General features: G+C 45.3%; 1 protein-coding gene across 6 annotated transcripts in view; it reads left to right on the forward strand.

Moving 5' to 3' along the window:
- phldb1b (pleckstrin homology-like domain, family B, member 1b) overlaps nucleotides 1-12,799 on the forward strand; it is a 121,764-nt gene that overhangs the window by 49,788 nt on the left and 59,177 nt on the right. For all 6 annotated transcript variants that reach the window (XM_049576872.1, XM_049576873.1, XM_049576874.1 and 3 more), the window contains exon 6: nucleotides 1,244-2,736. In XM_049576872.1, coding sequence (XP_049432829.1) covers nucleotides 1,244-2,736 — 1,493 coding nt within the window. The remainder of the gene's footprint in view (nucleotides 1-1,243; nucleotides 2,737-12,799) is intronic.

The following is a 12,799-nucleotide window of genomic DNA, read 5'->3' on the forward strand; positions in this document are numbered from 1 at the left end:
GTTTTTCTTTATCCGCTATGAGGGTCCAAGGACAGAGGGATGTCATGTACTCAAAAGCCCTCGTGATTTGTGATATTGGGCTTTATAAATAAAACTGAATTGATATTTTCTGCACTGAAACCTAACCAACCCAGGAACTGCCTTCACCCTGTGAGGACAAATAAGTTCAGACAATGGGCAGAATTTCGTTGCCCTGTTTTATCACCTTCTTGACTGCCTCTGTTGCTCAGGGAAAGTCTGGTAAGATTAGGCCATTCAGCAGACTTGTACGACACCTTATCACAGATAATATTAGGTAATCCATAGATAATACTGTATTACACTCTTAGAGTAAGAGTCTTGAAGGTAGAACTGTGAGAAAGCTTTTTCTGACAAGAAAGACAAGGAATTACCTAGCCTGTTGTTCAGTAAACTTAATGTAGCCCGCCACACAGTATTGGTTAATCAAGCAAGAATCAAGGAACTACGCAGGTGGAACTAATTTGTTCTCTAAAACAGACGGTAAACAGGCGAACCAACACTTACCTTACAGCAGACCTGTTGGGTAGCACAGGGTGTGTACGGGTCCTTAAAAAGTCTTAAGATGTTTTAAATTCCATGTCCATTAAATAGTCTCAAATTTGAATTTGTGAAGTCTGAACTACTACGAACATTTTATCTAATTCCATTTATCCATTTTTTTTGTAACAGTGATGTAAAACTCCACATTATTTCATACCTGTTGGCAAAAATGTAGACTGACTTAATCCACTCCAATAACCATTTTCCTACATAACACTTACCTCTGCACAAGACCACATGCCTGTATATACTACAGGGGGAGGTGCGCATTAATAATCCTCCAGGACTGTAACATGCTCATGTTTAACCCAAACAATGTGTCAAGTGACTGCAGTTGGTTCAAATCCAGGTCGGAACACGTTCTCACCACAAACCAACCGCGTCAGAGTTCGTTTGTAACTGGACTGAGACCACCTCTTCAAGAAGGTCTTGGTCCGGTTGTTTTGTGCGCACCTAAGTGTGATTGCTGTGTTCACACCTGCCCAAATGAACCACACTGAGGGGGCAAACGAACTTGAGTTTGAGTTTGATTGAACTGAAGCGAACAGGTGTGACAACATCCTTAGACTCTGAATCCCAACTTTGTTGCACAACAGACTAAACGTAACCATATTCCAGTTTGTACCCATTGTGTTGTGCAAGACGAAGCATGATGACAGTTGTTCTTTCTTCTTTCCCTCAGACACGGAGAGCTTGGTCAATGGGAATCACCAGGCCAGTCCCGCCCAGTCTCCCCCAGCTCCTGGAGATAAAGTCCAGTCTGAGCACAGTGCAATTGTCAGCTCTATTGAGAAGGACCTCCAGGACATCATGGACTCCCTAGTCATGGATGACCCTCAGCCTTCTTCCTCGGAGGGCAAAAAGCCTCCTGGAGGCATTCCCCACTCCCCGCTGTCGCCCATGGTCAATGGAGGGGGCCGGTATCTGCTGTCCCCTCCTACCAGCCCAGGGGCTATGTCCGTGGGGTCCAGCTATGAGAATACATCGCCACCCTTCTCTCCCCTCTCCTCCCCATCAGCGGCCAGCAGTGGGAGCTTTACAAGCCCGTCTCCTAGTGGAGGACCCCAGGACCAGAGTTCTTCTCTGCCGCCAGTGCCTGTACGCTCCTCTAGCTACAACTTCACCACCCAGCCTCCACCTGTACCCCAGCCACGGACCATACTGCCTAACTTCAGCAGCGGTGGGGTGGGCCAGAAGGTTCAGGAAAGCCCCAGGCTGCAGAGGAAGGTCTTAACAGAGGCCCCTCCAAGCCCTAAGCCAAGCCGCAGAGGACTAGGCCAAGATGGGTCTGAGAGCCCCCGACAGACTCCTTTGTCTTCTTGTGAATCTCTCAGTAGTAGAAACATTGTGCCAAGTAGCCCCAGACTCACTCCCAAATTCCCTTCCTGTCCATCCCCGTCTCCCTCCAGTCCCAGGACCAAGGCAGCCACAGTGCTGCAGGAAAGGCCTGCCAGCCCTTTCAGAGAACAGACCAGTGTAGCTGATTGCCCCCTAAACTCCAGCCCCTCCAGGCAGCTTTCTCAACCCACCAGAGCCTTCCAGCCTCCCCTGGACCCCATCGTCCACATCATCCAAGGATCGCCGCTCCAGCAGCATTCACGTTCGCTGCAGCCCCCTGAGAGCCCTCGCATGGCCAGGAGAAACATGGAGCTCAACGGTGGCGGTGGAGGTGTCAGCAGTATGAGAGAGCTGCCCCCTCTTAGCCCCTCCATGGCTCGAAGAGGGGTCCCGGTACTCCCAGGGGCGCTCCCAGGGACTATCCCTTCCTTGAGGACTCCAGATAGCCCCTCAGGTCTGAGCAAGCTTATCCCAGAGAGTCCCAGGCTTCGACGCAAGACCGGATCTATGTCCGAGGAGCCGACGTGCAGCAGGGGGATCCGAGACCGCAGTCCGTCGCCTACCTCTATGATGATGGAGGGCGGTGGTGGGGCGGGAGCACGTAAGGCGAGTTTTGGGAATTCCCTGTCACCTGCTTACAGTCTGGGCTCCCTGCCTGGCTCGTCTCCCGTGGCCAGCCCGAGGACCCACAGGAAGATGTCCGCAGGGAGACCCCACCCTGGGATGAGGGAGAGGAAGAACAGCATCACAGAGATCAGTGACAATGAGGACGAGCTGCTGGAGTACCACCGACGACAGAGAGAGGAGAGGCTTCGAGAGCAGGAAATGGAGAGACTGGTGAGTCAGGAACACACGTCAGCAGGAAACTACTCTTATTTAGTGTACATTTTAAAAGAACACATTTCACTCATGTACCTGGTTCACCATTCTGACTGAACTGAGCAGATTTACTTGATACGTCACAGGGTTTGAGCACATTTCATGACTACAGTATTAGTAGAGCTGTTTTATACCTGATGGCTCATCTCAATCCTGTCAGGGTTTTTAAGGTTCACTCAAGGTGGTTTACAGATCAATCTTTCGAATAGTGACCTGTGATTATTTTTTTCATCTATGAATCGAGGTCGGAACACCTTCTCACCACAAATGAACCGCAACATCGTTCGTTTGTAACCAGACTGAGACCACCTCTTCAAGAAGGTCTCGGTCCGGTTGTTTTGGTGTGCACCTGAGTGTGATTGCTGTGTTCATACCTGGTTAAACAACCTGCACTTAGGGGGCAAAGGAACTTGAGTTTGATTGAACCGAACCAAACAGGGCAGGTCTGAAAGCACTCCTAGTCAAGTGGAGTAGTCCAAGTTTAAACTTTTGTTTAAACATCAGGGAAATGAGGTGTTGCGAACATCCCTTCTAGAGACCAAGGCAAAACCTTTTAGTTGCTTGTTTTTGTCCTGATATATGACTTACTGTAAACTATTATTCGACTGCCTTGCTCTCTGATTATTTTCTTTTAATCAACACATGGTTTCAGTGCTACTTGGAAAGTTAACCCATAATTACACCTCCTATGTTCCCCGAAAGGCCTGAGTTTTCTTGTTAAAATTAATCTGTTGAAATAAATTTAACACAGAATTCTGATCAGCTATAAAGGTAATATAATTTTATATTTAGTTTGACGTCAGTGTGATGTGAGAGGATCTTACTGAGGATCTTTGACATGTCAGAAACTGGCCTCCAGCACCTTGTAACCTATCTAAAAGAATTTCATTGGTATGATTATGACCAGAAGAGATGAAGTGTTGTGAATATTCCTCCAGCGGCTCGGTCTAACTTTAATCTGTATGACCTCCTGGAGGAGCGGACTGCGACGACTGTATGACTCCATGTCTGTTTGGTAAAGGAGGAGTAACCAGGCCCGTAAACCGTCTCAGTGAACTGTCTGTAACTTGGCTGTCGGCTGTCTAAACTGCTGCTGGCGTGCAGTCTCGGGGCACCCAGATGAGCCCATAGCAACCACACTGTTTGTTGTTTCCTAAACTGAACAGAGGGGGGGTGTAGGGAGGGAGCGGCGTTAGACATCTTGAACTTGTCTGCCAGTCTGAATGAAACCACTGAGACAAAGTCCTTTTAAAGGCCTTTATATGTGTTTGTGCCTGCGTGAGGAGACGTTTGTCTGCTCCGCTTGTAATTACAAAATGGGTGTTTTTTAAAGTGTGAGGCTGAGTGAAGGCAGCTCGGCTGGATAGACTGAGATGACGTGCCCTCTGTCTCTGTGAACCAGGTCCTGTTCTGGTGCCTCCTATAGAGCCATGGCAGTAAAACAGTGTGTCGGTAGCGCCTCATTCACACAATGAGACTGCGTTTAACCCTTAAGAGTGAGGAGGGCAGCGCTGAGTGCTACAAGACCAGACAGAGAGCCACTCAAGTTACTCATGTCATCAAGAGAGGCCGGTCTGTAGATCAAAATGAACACAACAGCTGTTTTGTTTTCTCAGACATTAGCGTGATTTGTTATTTATAAGATGCTAGTCAGTGTCAGGAGGATATACAGATATAGAGAGGCAAAGTGAACCTGGTCCTGAGTTGACATTGGTTGTTATGGTCGGATTTAGATCAGGTTATGGTAAGGCATTACAGAGATATCCTGGGGTTAGGGTTAGGGTACTCTCAGGTAACAATTATTCTATTTTGATAATCAAATAATCATTTCCGTCATTTTTTTAAGCTAAAAAGCCAAATATTTGCTGGTTTCATGATTCTTAAATGTGAGAATTTGATGCTTTTCTTTGTCATACTTGATAAACTGAATAGCTTTAGATTTTTGGACTTTCAGCCAAATGAAAAAATACCATTTGAAGAAATCACACAGGGCATATTTCACTGTTTTCTGGCATTTTATTGACACAATTATTATTGATTAATTAAGAAAGCAGTGGGCAGATCAATCGACAATGAAAATATTTAGTTGCAGCCCTACCTGTACATTTCTCTGTGACTCTGTACTGGGAAACAATCAAAGGTTCATTTCTTCGTAGGTATTTTTGTTATCCAACAGATGTCTGCTGTCTGCCCAGAATGATAAATACTTTGCCCAGAAATGTTGGATTTAAACATTGGCTTCACCCCGAGAACACATGCTATCATTCTGGGCAGATAGTCGACACCTGTGATCCTGAGAATACCTTTTGAAGGTACAAGTAAAATATTTACATTTGGACTTCTCCCCTTGGAACTGAGTGAGCAAATCAAGGAGTAATGGACAGAGTATAACATCAGTACTTCAGCTTCGGTTTCAGATGTAAAAGAAAGAAACCTCACACTCACATTTGTAACAGTGAAATTAGTAAAAATCCAATCCTCCAACATACAACTTCAACTTCGTGTACACTCACTGGCCACTTTATTAGGTACACTTTTGCTGGTACCGGGTTGGACCCACTTTTGCTTTCATAACTGGTGTCACAGATTCAACAAGGTGCTGGAAACATTGCTCAGAGATGTTGGTCCATATTGACATGATGACATCACACAGTTGCTGCAGATTTGTCGGCTGCACATCCATGATGAGAATCTCCCGTTCCAGCACATCCCAAAGGTGCTCTATTGGACTGAGATCTGGTGACCGTGGAGGCCATTGGAGTACAGTGAACTCATTGTCATGTTTGAGATGATGTGAGCTTTGTGACATGGTGCGTTAACGTTTTCCCAATCTTCTATTGTCCAGTTTTGGTGAGAAAACCCGTGTGAATTGTAGCCTCAGTTTCCTGTTGTTAGCTGACAGGAGTGGCACCTGGTGTGGTCTTCTGCTGCTGTAGCCCATCTGCTTCAAGGTTGGACAAGGTGTTGTTGCTTCAGAGATGCTCTTCTGCACACCTTGGTTGGAACCAGTGCTTATTTGACTTCCTGTTGCCTTTCTATCATCTTGAACCAGTCTGGCCATTCTCCTCTGACCTCTGGCATCAACAAGGCATTTTGGCTCACTGGATATTTTCTCTTTTTGGGACCATCCTCTGTAAACCCTAGAGATGATTGTGCTGAAAATCCCAGTAAATACCAACAACCATGCCATGTTCAAAGTCACTTAAATCACCTTTCTTCATCATTCTGATGCTCCGTTTGAACTTCAGCAGCTCGTCTTCATCATGTCTACATGACTAAATGCATTGAGCTGCTGCCACCTGATTGGCTGAGTAGATATTTGTGCTGACGAGCAGTTAAACAGGTGTACTTAATAAAGTGCCTGGTGAGTGTATATAATATTGCGCTGGTAAATTTTTAACTGTCAGTTTGAAGGCAGCAACTTAGACCTCAACTTGTGAATAGATGTGTTTGGTTACACTGCAAACTAACCTAAAGGAATGTCACCAGGATGGGTTCAGGAAAAAGTCACTGACAAGCTCTTCACCCTCACAACAGTAACACTCTACATGATATATAATACAGGCTATTTGCACCTGTTAGCCTCCTCATAGCCCAATCAGTCAAACCCGAAATCTTTTGATCTCGTTGAAGGGTTATTAGCCACAACCACCTTTGGACCTGAACAACTTACACACACAAAGGAAAATATTGACATTAGATTGTGTACATAGCTCATTGCACATAAGGTCAAGAACGCGCTTATGTCCAGTAAATAGAGGCGTCCGGGGACGAGGGGGGACCGCCGGAGACACAGAGGCAGGATTCCTCAGCAGCCTGTGATGTTATTGTATTTTTCGAAGGCAGAAACTCTCAGCTCTTTGAGGAGGCAGGGCGTGGAGCTGCAGGGCCTGTAATTAGTCACAGTTGACTCACTGTCATGACAGATTTTTCTTGCCCCAGAGCATCTGCATTTAAATCATTTCACACACAGCCTGCTACTCATTCACACAACTGATTACCAGAAAACAAAGTTATGTGAACAGCGAGTGTCGGAGAGGTTTATTCAGGAAAAAGAGCGTTATTGTGAAATCAACAGCAGTACACAGCTCAGAGGCAGCGGGAGGCTGCTGGCAGACTGCAGCTACTCACACACACTGATACACTGATGCAGATCAGGCTGGTATCGGACTTGGAATGGGTTTTGGCCTGTTGGTGTTGTTTAAATGCTGTTTAATTACATTGTATAATTGATTAATACCCCATCTGGTATGAAGGGCTCGTTGTGAAATATTTATGGTGAAGTATTGAGGCTTCTTCAAACCAATTAGTGGAAATCTTTGGGAAATACTGAACATTACTAACGACATCTGGTTTCATGATACTGGATATTAGCAAAGATGTGGATATGGTAGCTTCAGTCCAGTTTGAAACCTCACAAAGGTCAAACCATGTCCAATTACAATAGTTATTTCTTAGTAGGGGGCGGCACGGTGGTGCAGTGGTCAGCATTGGGGAGAGCTTGCAGCCCTTATGTGTGGATTTTGCATGTTCTCCCTGTGTCAGCGTGGGTTTCCTCCAGGTGCTCCAGCTTCCTCCCACAGTCCAAAGACATGCAGGTTAACTGGTGACTCTAAATTGTCTGTAGGTGTGAATGTGAGTGTGAATGGTTGTCTGTCTCTATGTGTCAGCCCTGTGATAGTCTGGTGACCTGTCCAGGGTGAACCCCGCCTCTCACCCAGTGTCAGCTGGGATAGACCCCCACGACCCCCAACAGGAGAAGCAGTTATGGAAAATGGGGCTGGGCTGTATATCAACAGCATAATGTGAGACTAGATATCATCTTCGATTTTGGATATCTTATAATAATATCGTCATTTTCTGAATTTACTAGACTAAGTCCAGGATTCCCACGGTCATGGAGTTTCACAGTCTCATTTTCCAGGCCTTGTAAAAGTCTTGAAAATTTTGGAAAACTCATAAAACTTTGTTGTTCTACCCACTAAGACACCAGGTGCCCCAGGGAAGTTAGTTTTAAGTTAAATATTCACAGACTTTCACTCCAGACCTGGCAGCGTCTTCTAGTTTCACTTTCACCTGATGTCGGCAGTAGACGGACGCTAAGCTCACCTCCCGTTTACTGCAGGGGGCTCAAGCAGACTGTTAACTGTACTATGAATAACCACATGTGCGTCTGGTGATTGCAGCTCTCTGTGGACGTTAAATGCCCGAGCTTTAACTTTAGTGTCATTGTAACAGCCCCCCCCCCAATCCCTGCCACTCTCCAGCTGTCCTATTATAAAGGCAAAAGCCCTAAATCAGCAGTTCCCAACTGGTCCACCCACGGGGTCCAGATTGCGTCTTAGTCATTAGTTCAAGGTCCACACAGTTGAAGATATTTAGCGCCATACTCGTCGAGCTATTTCCTGTCTCTGTCAAGTAGTTGCCGTTATTTACTCCCTCTGCAACAGGAAACAGCACCTCAAAATAAAAGCTTGTGCCAGAAATTCACTGCACTTCAAAACAAAGCGGGTTTTTTACAAACTTGCGCAACTGTGACGCACTTTTGGACCACGACCCACCAGTTGGGAACCACTGCACTAAATAATAATCTAAAAAAAAGGGGGATGTTTTTAGTTGTCGGATGTGATGAAGATGGGGAAGTTTTGAGAAAATATAAATGGGACAATAGTCTGACTGAAACTGGATTTTTTAGGCAGATACTTATATCGGGGAGTTTCCAAAATCTGCAAATGTTAACTGATGGAAATTAAAAGAACCAAAACACACAAAGTAAACAAACAATCCTCATATGGGTCCCTTAGATTATTATTCTTGTTTTTTAATTGTTTGGATATGTACCAAATGTGACATTTCACTGCGTCAGAATCATCTCAGTGCTCTCTGGTGGATGTAACTCTATGTAATGGTGACACTGTCTCTAAATGACCTCAGACCCAGTTAAACATCTCTGCTCTGCAGTTTCCTTTCACTCACCAGCCCTCCCTCGTCCTTGGCTGTTGTGGCGTCATCATAATACAACTGCTAAGTGCTCCTGAGTTAGCTGCACTCCTGTTTGAATACTTAATCGACTGGTTGACTCATTTTCTGTGATGCACTTGTGATTTATGTTTTGTGTTCAGCACAGTGGGGATTTAATTAACTTTGACTCCATCACACCTCGGGGCCACAGTGGTGCTGATGTTACTGTGTGCTGCTGTGGTGCGGCGAGCTCTGCAGACAGACCTCTGAGCTCTTCGCTGTCACGCTGTTGAAGATGAGGTTGATAATGTGCGCACTGGGCATGTTAAGTGCACATTTGGTGTTTGCAGAGGTATCAGACAGATAGACCAGCACAGGGCCTCCTCACACACATCAGATATCACTGGTTGATTAAAGTGAGCTCTGAAAAGGGCACTGCACCAATTACACATAAAGGTCAGTTGTCTCGTCGTGGTCAGCTCCGCTCAGCCTGTCAAAACAGCTGTATAACGTCCTCTACGACTCAGGACGACTTCAGGTCTGAGACAATAAACTCCGATCAGTTGTGGGATTTTAAACACTCAATAGAAAGCTGAGGACATAAAGTTTGAGAACATTTGAGGCAGTGAGCACTCCTGTTTCCGTGGCAACCAGCACGCCAGAGTCCGCTAACTGATCCTCCTGTGAATGCCCACAGTTGGGAAGATTTTCTAAAGACTGTGTTTATTTGTTGTTGTTTTTTTCAGTAGGTTTTGATTGTGTTGGTTGTAAATTGTCTGTTAATCAGATGATAATGAAATACTAATCTCAACCAAGCAGTGATGTCATCCCAAACTCTCTGACTCTGGTCAACACTGCAACCAACTTAAATGAATCTATGTATGTTGAATTTAGCACATTTATGGTGTTTTACTGTCATATATTTAGCTACTATTTGACTTTATTATATGCTTAATGGCGGGGACACATGCTGCGTCTTTAACCCCCTGATGAATGTGAGGTCAGGCGCTACTCTTGTGCCTACTGTGTGCCAAGCAAGGGAGTAGGTTGCATCTAAAGTCTCTAAGCAACCATTACCTGCACTGTATCACAGCCTACCTACCAGAAATCCTGAGCTGCTCACAGCGACTTTATCTTCTTAGGAAACTTTGTTGTCTCGGTGTTAGTCAGCAGATTTTAGAACTAGTGTACCAAACTATGGCTGAGAGTGTTTTAACTTCCCCCTCTCTGCCTGGTACGGTCATCTTGACTGTATGTCCAAGAATAAACTCTCAAGGACTGTAACAATGGCAAGTTAAATAGTTGGCAGGCCACAAAAGCTCTTGACCCAACTCTTTACAGTAAGGACGGGGAGGGTCTTGGCAGATAGCTCCCACCCTTTGAGTTTGAGCTCTTGAGCTCCAGGAGGCGCTATAGAGTCCGTCTGGCAACTACAAATATATTTAAGAAGTCTTTCATCCCAAATGCGATCAGTAACCCTGACAAAGTGACAGAAAGTGAGCTGATTTAATATGTTTAAGTGTTTTGTATTGACTTTATATGTCTGTCTCACTAACTGCTTGTCCGCTTTTTACAAAGTTGTCTTTTGTGTCCGGGGAGCTGAAGACAAATTTCCACCCCTGATGGACAATAAAGATAAGTTTTGAAACACTGCTGCGTCCACAAAGCTGCTACTGTACACGATCCATGTTTATCTCAGGGTGCAGCTGTCGCTTGAGAATGTTTGTGCGTCGTGATAGTGTCAGTCTCACTTCTGAGTGTGCCATCTGTGTGTCTACATTGAAAACAATGGATCTGAGGCTGCTGAAAACGTGGCATGTGTACAGGAAAGAGTAGAGCCAAAGAAAAATCACTGTCTCTTCCCAAAGACCTTTATTGTCTCAGAGTTATTAGGGCCCGAGCACCAACTGCAGGTGGTCGCGAGGACCCTTTTGAAACCCAAGGAATCATTATTAGTATTATTTATTATTCTTATTTTTAAGAAAGAATTGCATTTTTGTGCCTGAAAAAACACCAAGATTGGCGCACACGTGTAACCTGGTGAAAATTTACATCTGATATGGGTCTGGTTAAAGGACATGGCCACTTCAGAATGAAAATACAGACAGTACTTACTGACCATCATGCCGACAAGAAGTCCAGTGTAGTTTTTTAATCCACAAAACCCGTTCGGGGTATCGGAGGATAACAGCTAGCCGGATTTTTCCATACACTTGAAGTGAAGTTAACCTGCAGGCGTGCTGTGTTTACGTGGCAACTCGTGGGAGACTCGAAAATGTTCAGAAACAATCTTGTTCTTGAGTCTTGCGAGTTGCAGGCTAACTGACCACAGTGAGAAATGATGCTATAAAAGTGAAGTAAATTATGTCTTTTCAAGTCAATTTTGCATGCCGCATCTTCAGGGCACTTGGATTACGACGGACAAGCCGTTCTGACGTTTTTTAAATGCATTTGCGGAGTTTTATTACATTTTCAAAATGATTTTGGACGTAGGTTCCACGCATTTCAAGTGTATGGAAAAATAAGAGTAAGTACTGTCTGTATTTTCATTCTGAAGTGGTCATTTCCTTTAACAGGTCTCACAACATGGCCCAGTAGCGCCCCCTACAAATTTTCAACAAAGCAGCCCCCGAACCTGGTTTCGCCAACATGTGTGAAAGCTGGTAGGCATATGTAACACTCCAAGCTCAGATGGCATCCTGCCAGCACCCCTGAGTTGCGCAGAGGTGCAAGGGCCCATTCATCACTGCTTTCAGCTTAAATTTTATTTATTTTTTAAAGATATTTTTGGGGCTTTTTGCCTTTATTTGATGTATATGTGACGTAGTGTGGTGGTGTTTGTTATGGGAAGCGAGACTCTCCTGTGTGTGTGTGTGTGTGTGTGTGTGTGTGTGTGTAAGTAACAGTGCCCTAACCAGGCCGGCAGGTGAAGCAGACACAGTGACGTGCATGCTTTTCTGAAATGAAAATTTTATTATGGGTTCATGAAAATGTGTGGGAGCCCTGAAACTGCTTAAACAGGCTTTAATTCAGCACAGTTGCGTCTTCCCTTGGATCCTGGAGGTGAGCCCTCACTAATGACCAGTCAGCAGGGACGACTGTTTCCCGTGTCCTGTGATCCAAGCTGGCCGGCCTGGCACTGCTCTCTCCACATGGCCGTCTGACTGACACGCTGTCTTGGCAAACACACTTGGCATATGAGCCGGGTCGCAGCATGCTTCAGCCGTGCCCGACACACACGCCTTTCGCCTGTCCACTGAAGATGACCTCATCTTTCCTGTGTCGTTAGTAAAGATTACGCCATCGTTTTTTACGAGCAGCTCATACTGAAGGTTCCTTTATCACTTTCTGTGACGTATGGATCAGACTGGTGTCTGCTGGGACTGTGAAGACACATAAAGTGAGTTTCTCTCTGAACTCAGATGAGCAGTTGACAAAGATGTTAGAATACGAGTTTGTCATTTGCTATTTTTCTCACTTGCTTTCTGAGATTAATTTACGCAGTGACATCTCTTTGTTAAGAACTCCTGTTTGATTTCAGCTCTAATTAGCAGGCTTGACTAGATTGCATGGTGATGACTGAGCACTGGCAGGCTCCTGTGGAGTCCTGTGGAGGAGCAGGTCTGTTCTCTCAGTCCCTCCTGGCTGCTGCTGGAGGTTGGTAAAGGTCACAGATTACTAAATGCCTCTTTTATAAAGACCCACATGAGACACTCAAGTCTCTTTGGACTAAAGTCACTTCTTTATGTGTGGAATTGCCCTTGAAATATCAGGGATTCAGCTCTGAATATTCCCCCTCAGGCAGATATTTGATTTAGTGGCAAGTTAAAAGAAAGTTCAACTCTGGCCTTTATCATCATACAGCAGGCCGCCACCAACAACCTGAACCCGTCTGCTGCTCTGCTCTGCTCTCCTCCCCTGCCCGTCTTTGTGTCTGCTCCGCTCTGTCATTTTCCACCCCAGCGGGATGTCACACATGTCGGCTGTGCGTGACGCAGAGAAATGTCTCTCCTGCATGGTTGGCATCTTTCCTCCTGTCCACGAGGGCCGGCAGACCAAA

Source organism: Epinephelus fuscoguttatus, linkage group LG5 (assembly GCF_011397635.1).
Source record: "Epinephelus fuscoguttatus linkage group LG5, E.fuscoguttatus.final_Chr_v1".
Taxonomy (NCBI): Eukaryota; Metazoa; Chordata; class Actinopteri; order Perciformes; family Serranidae; genus Epinephelus; species Epinephelus fuscoguttatus.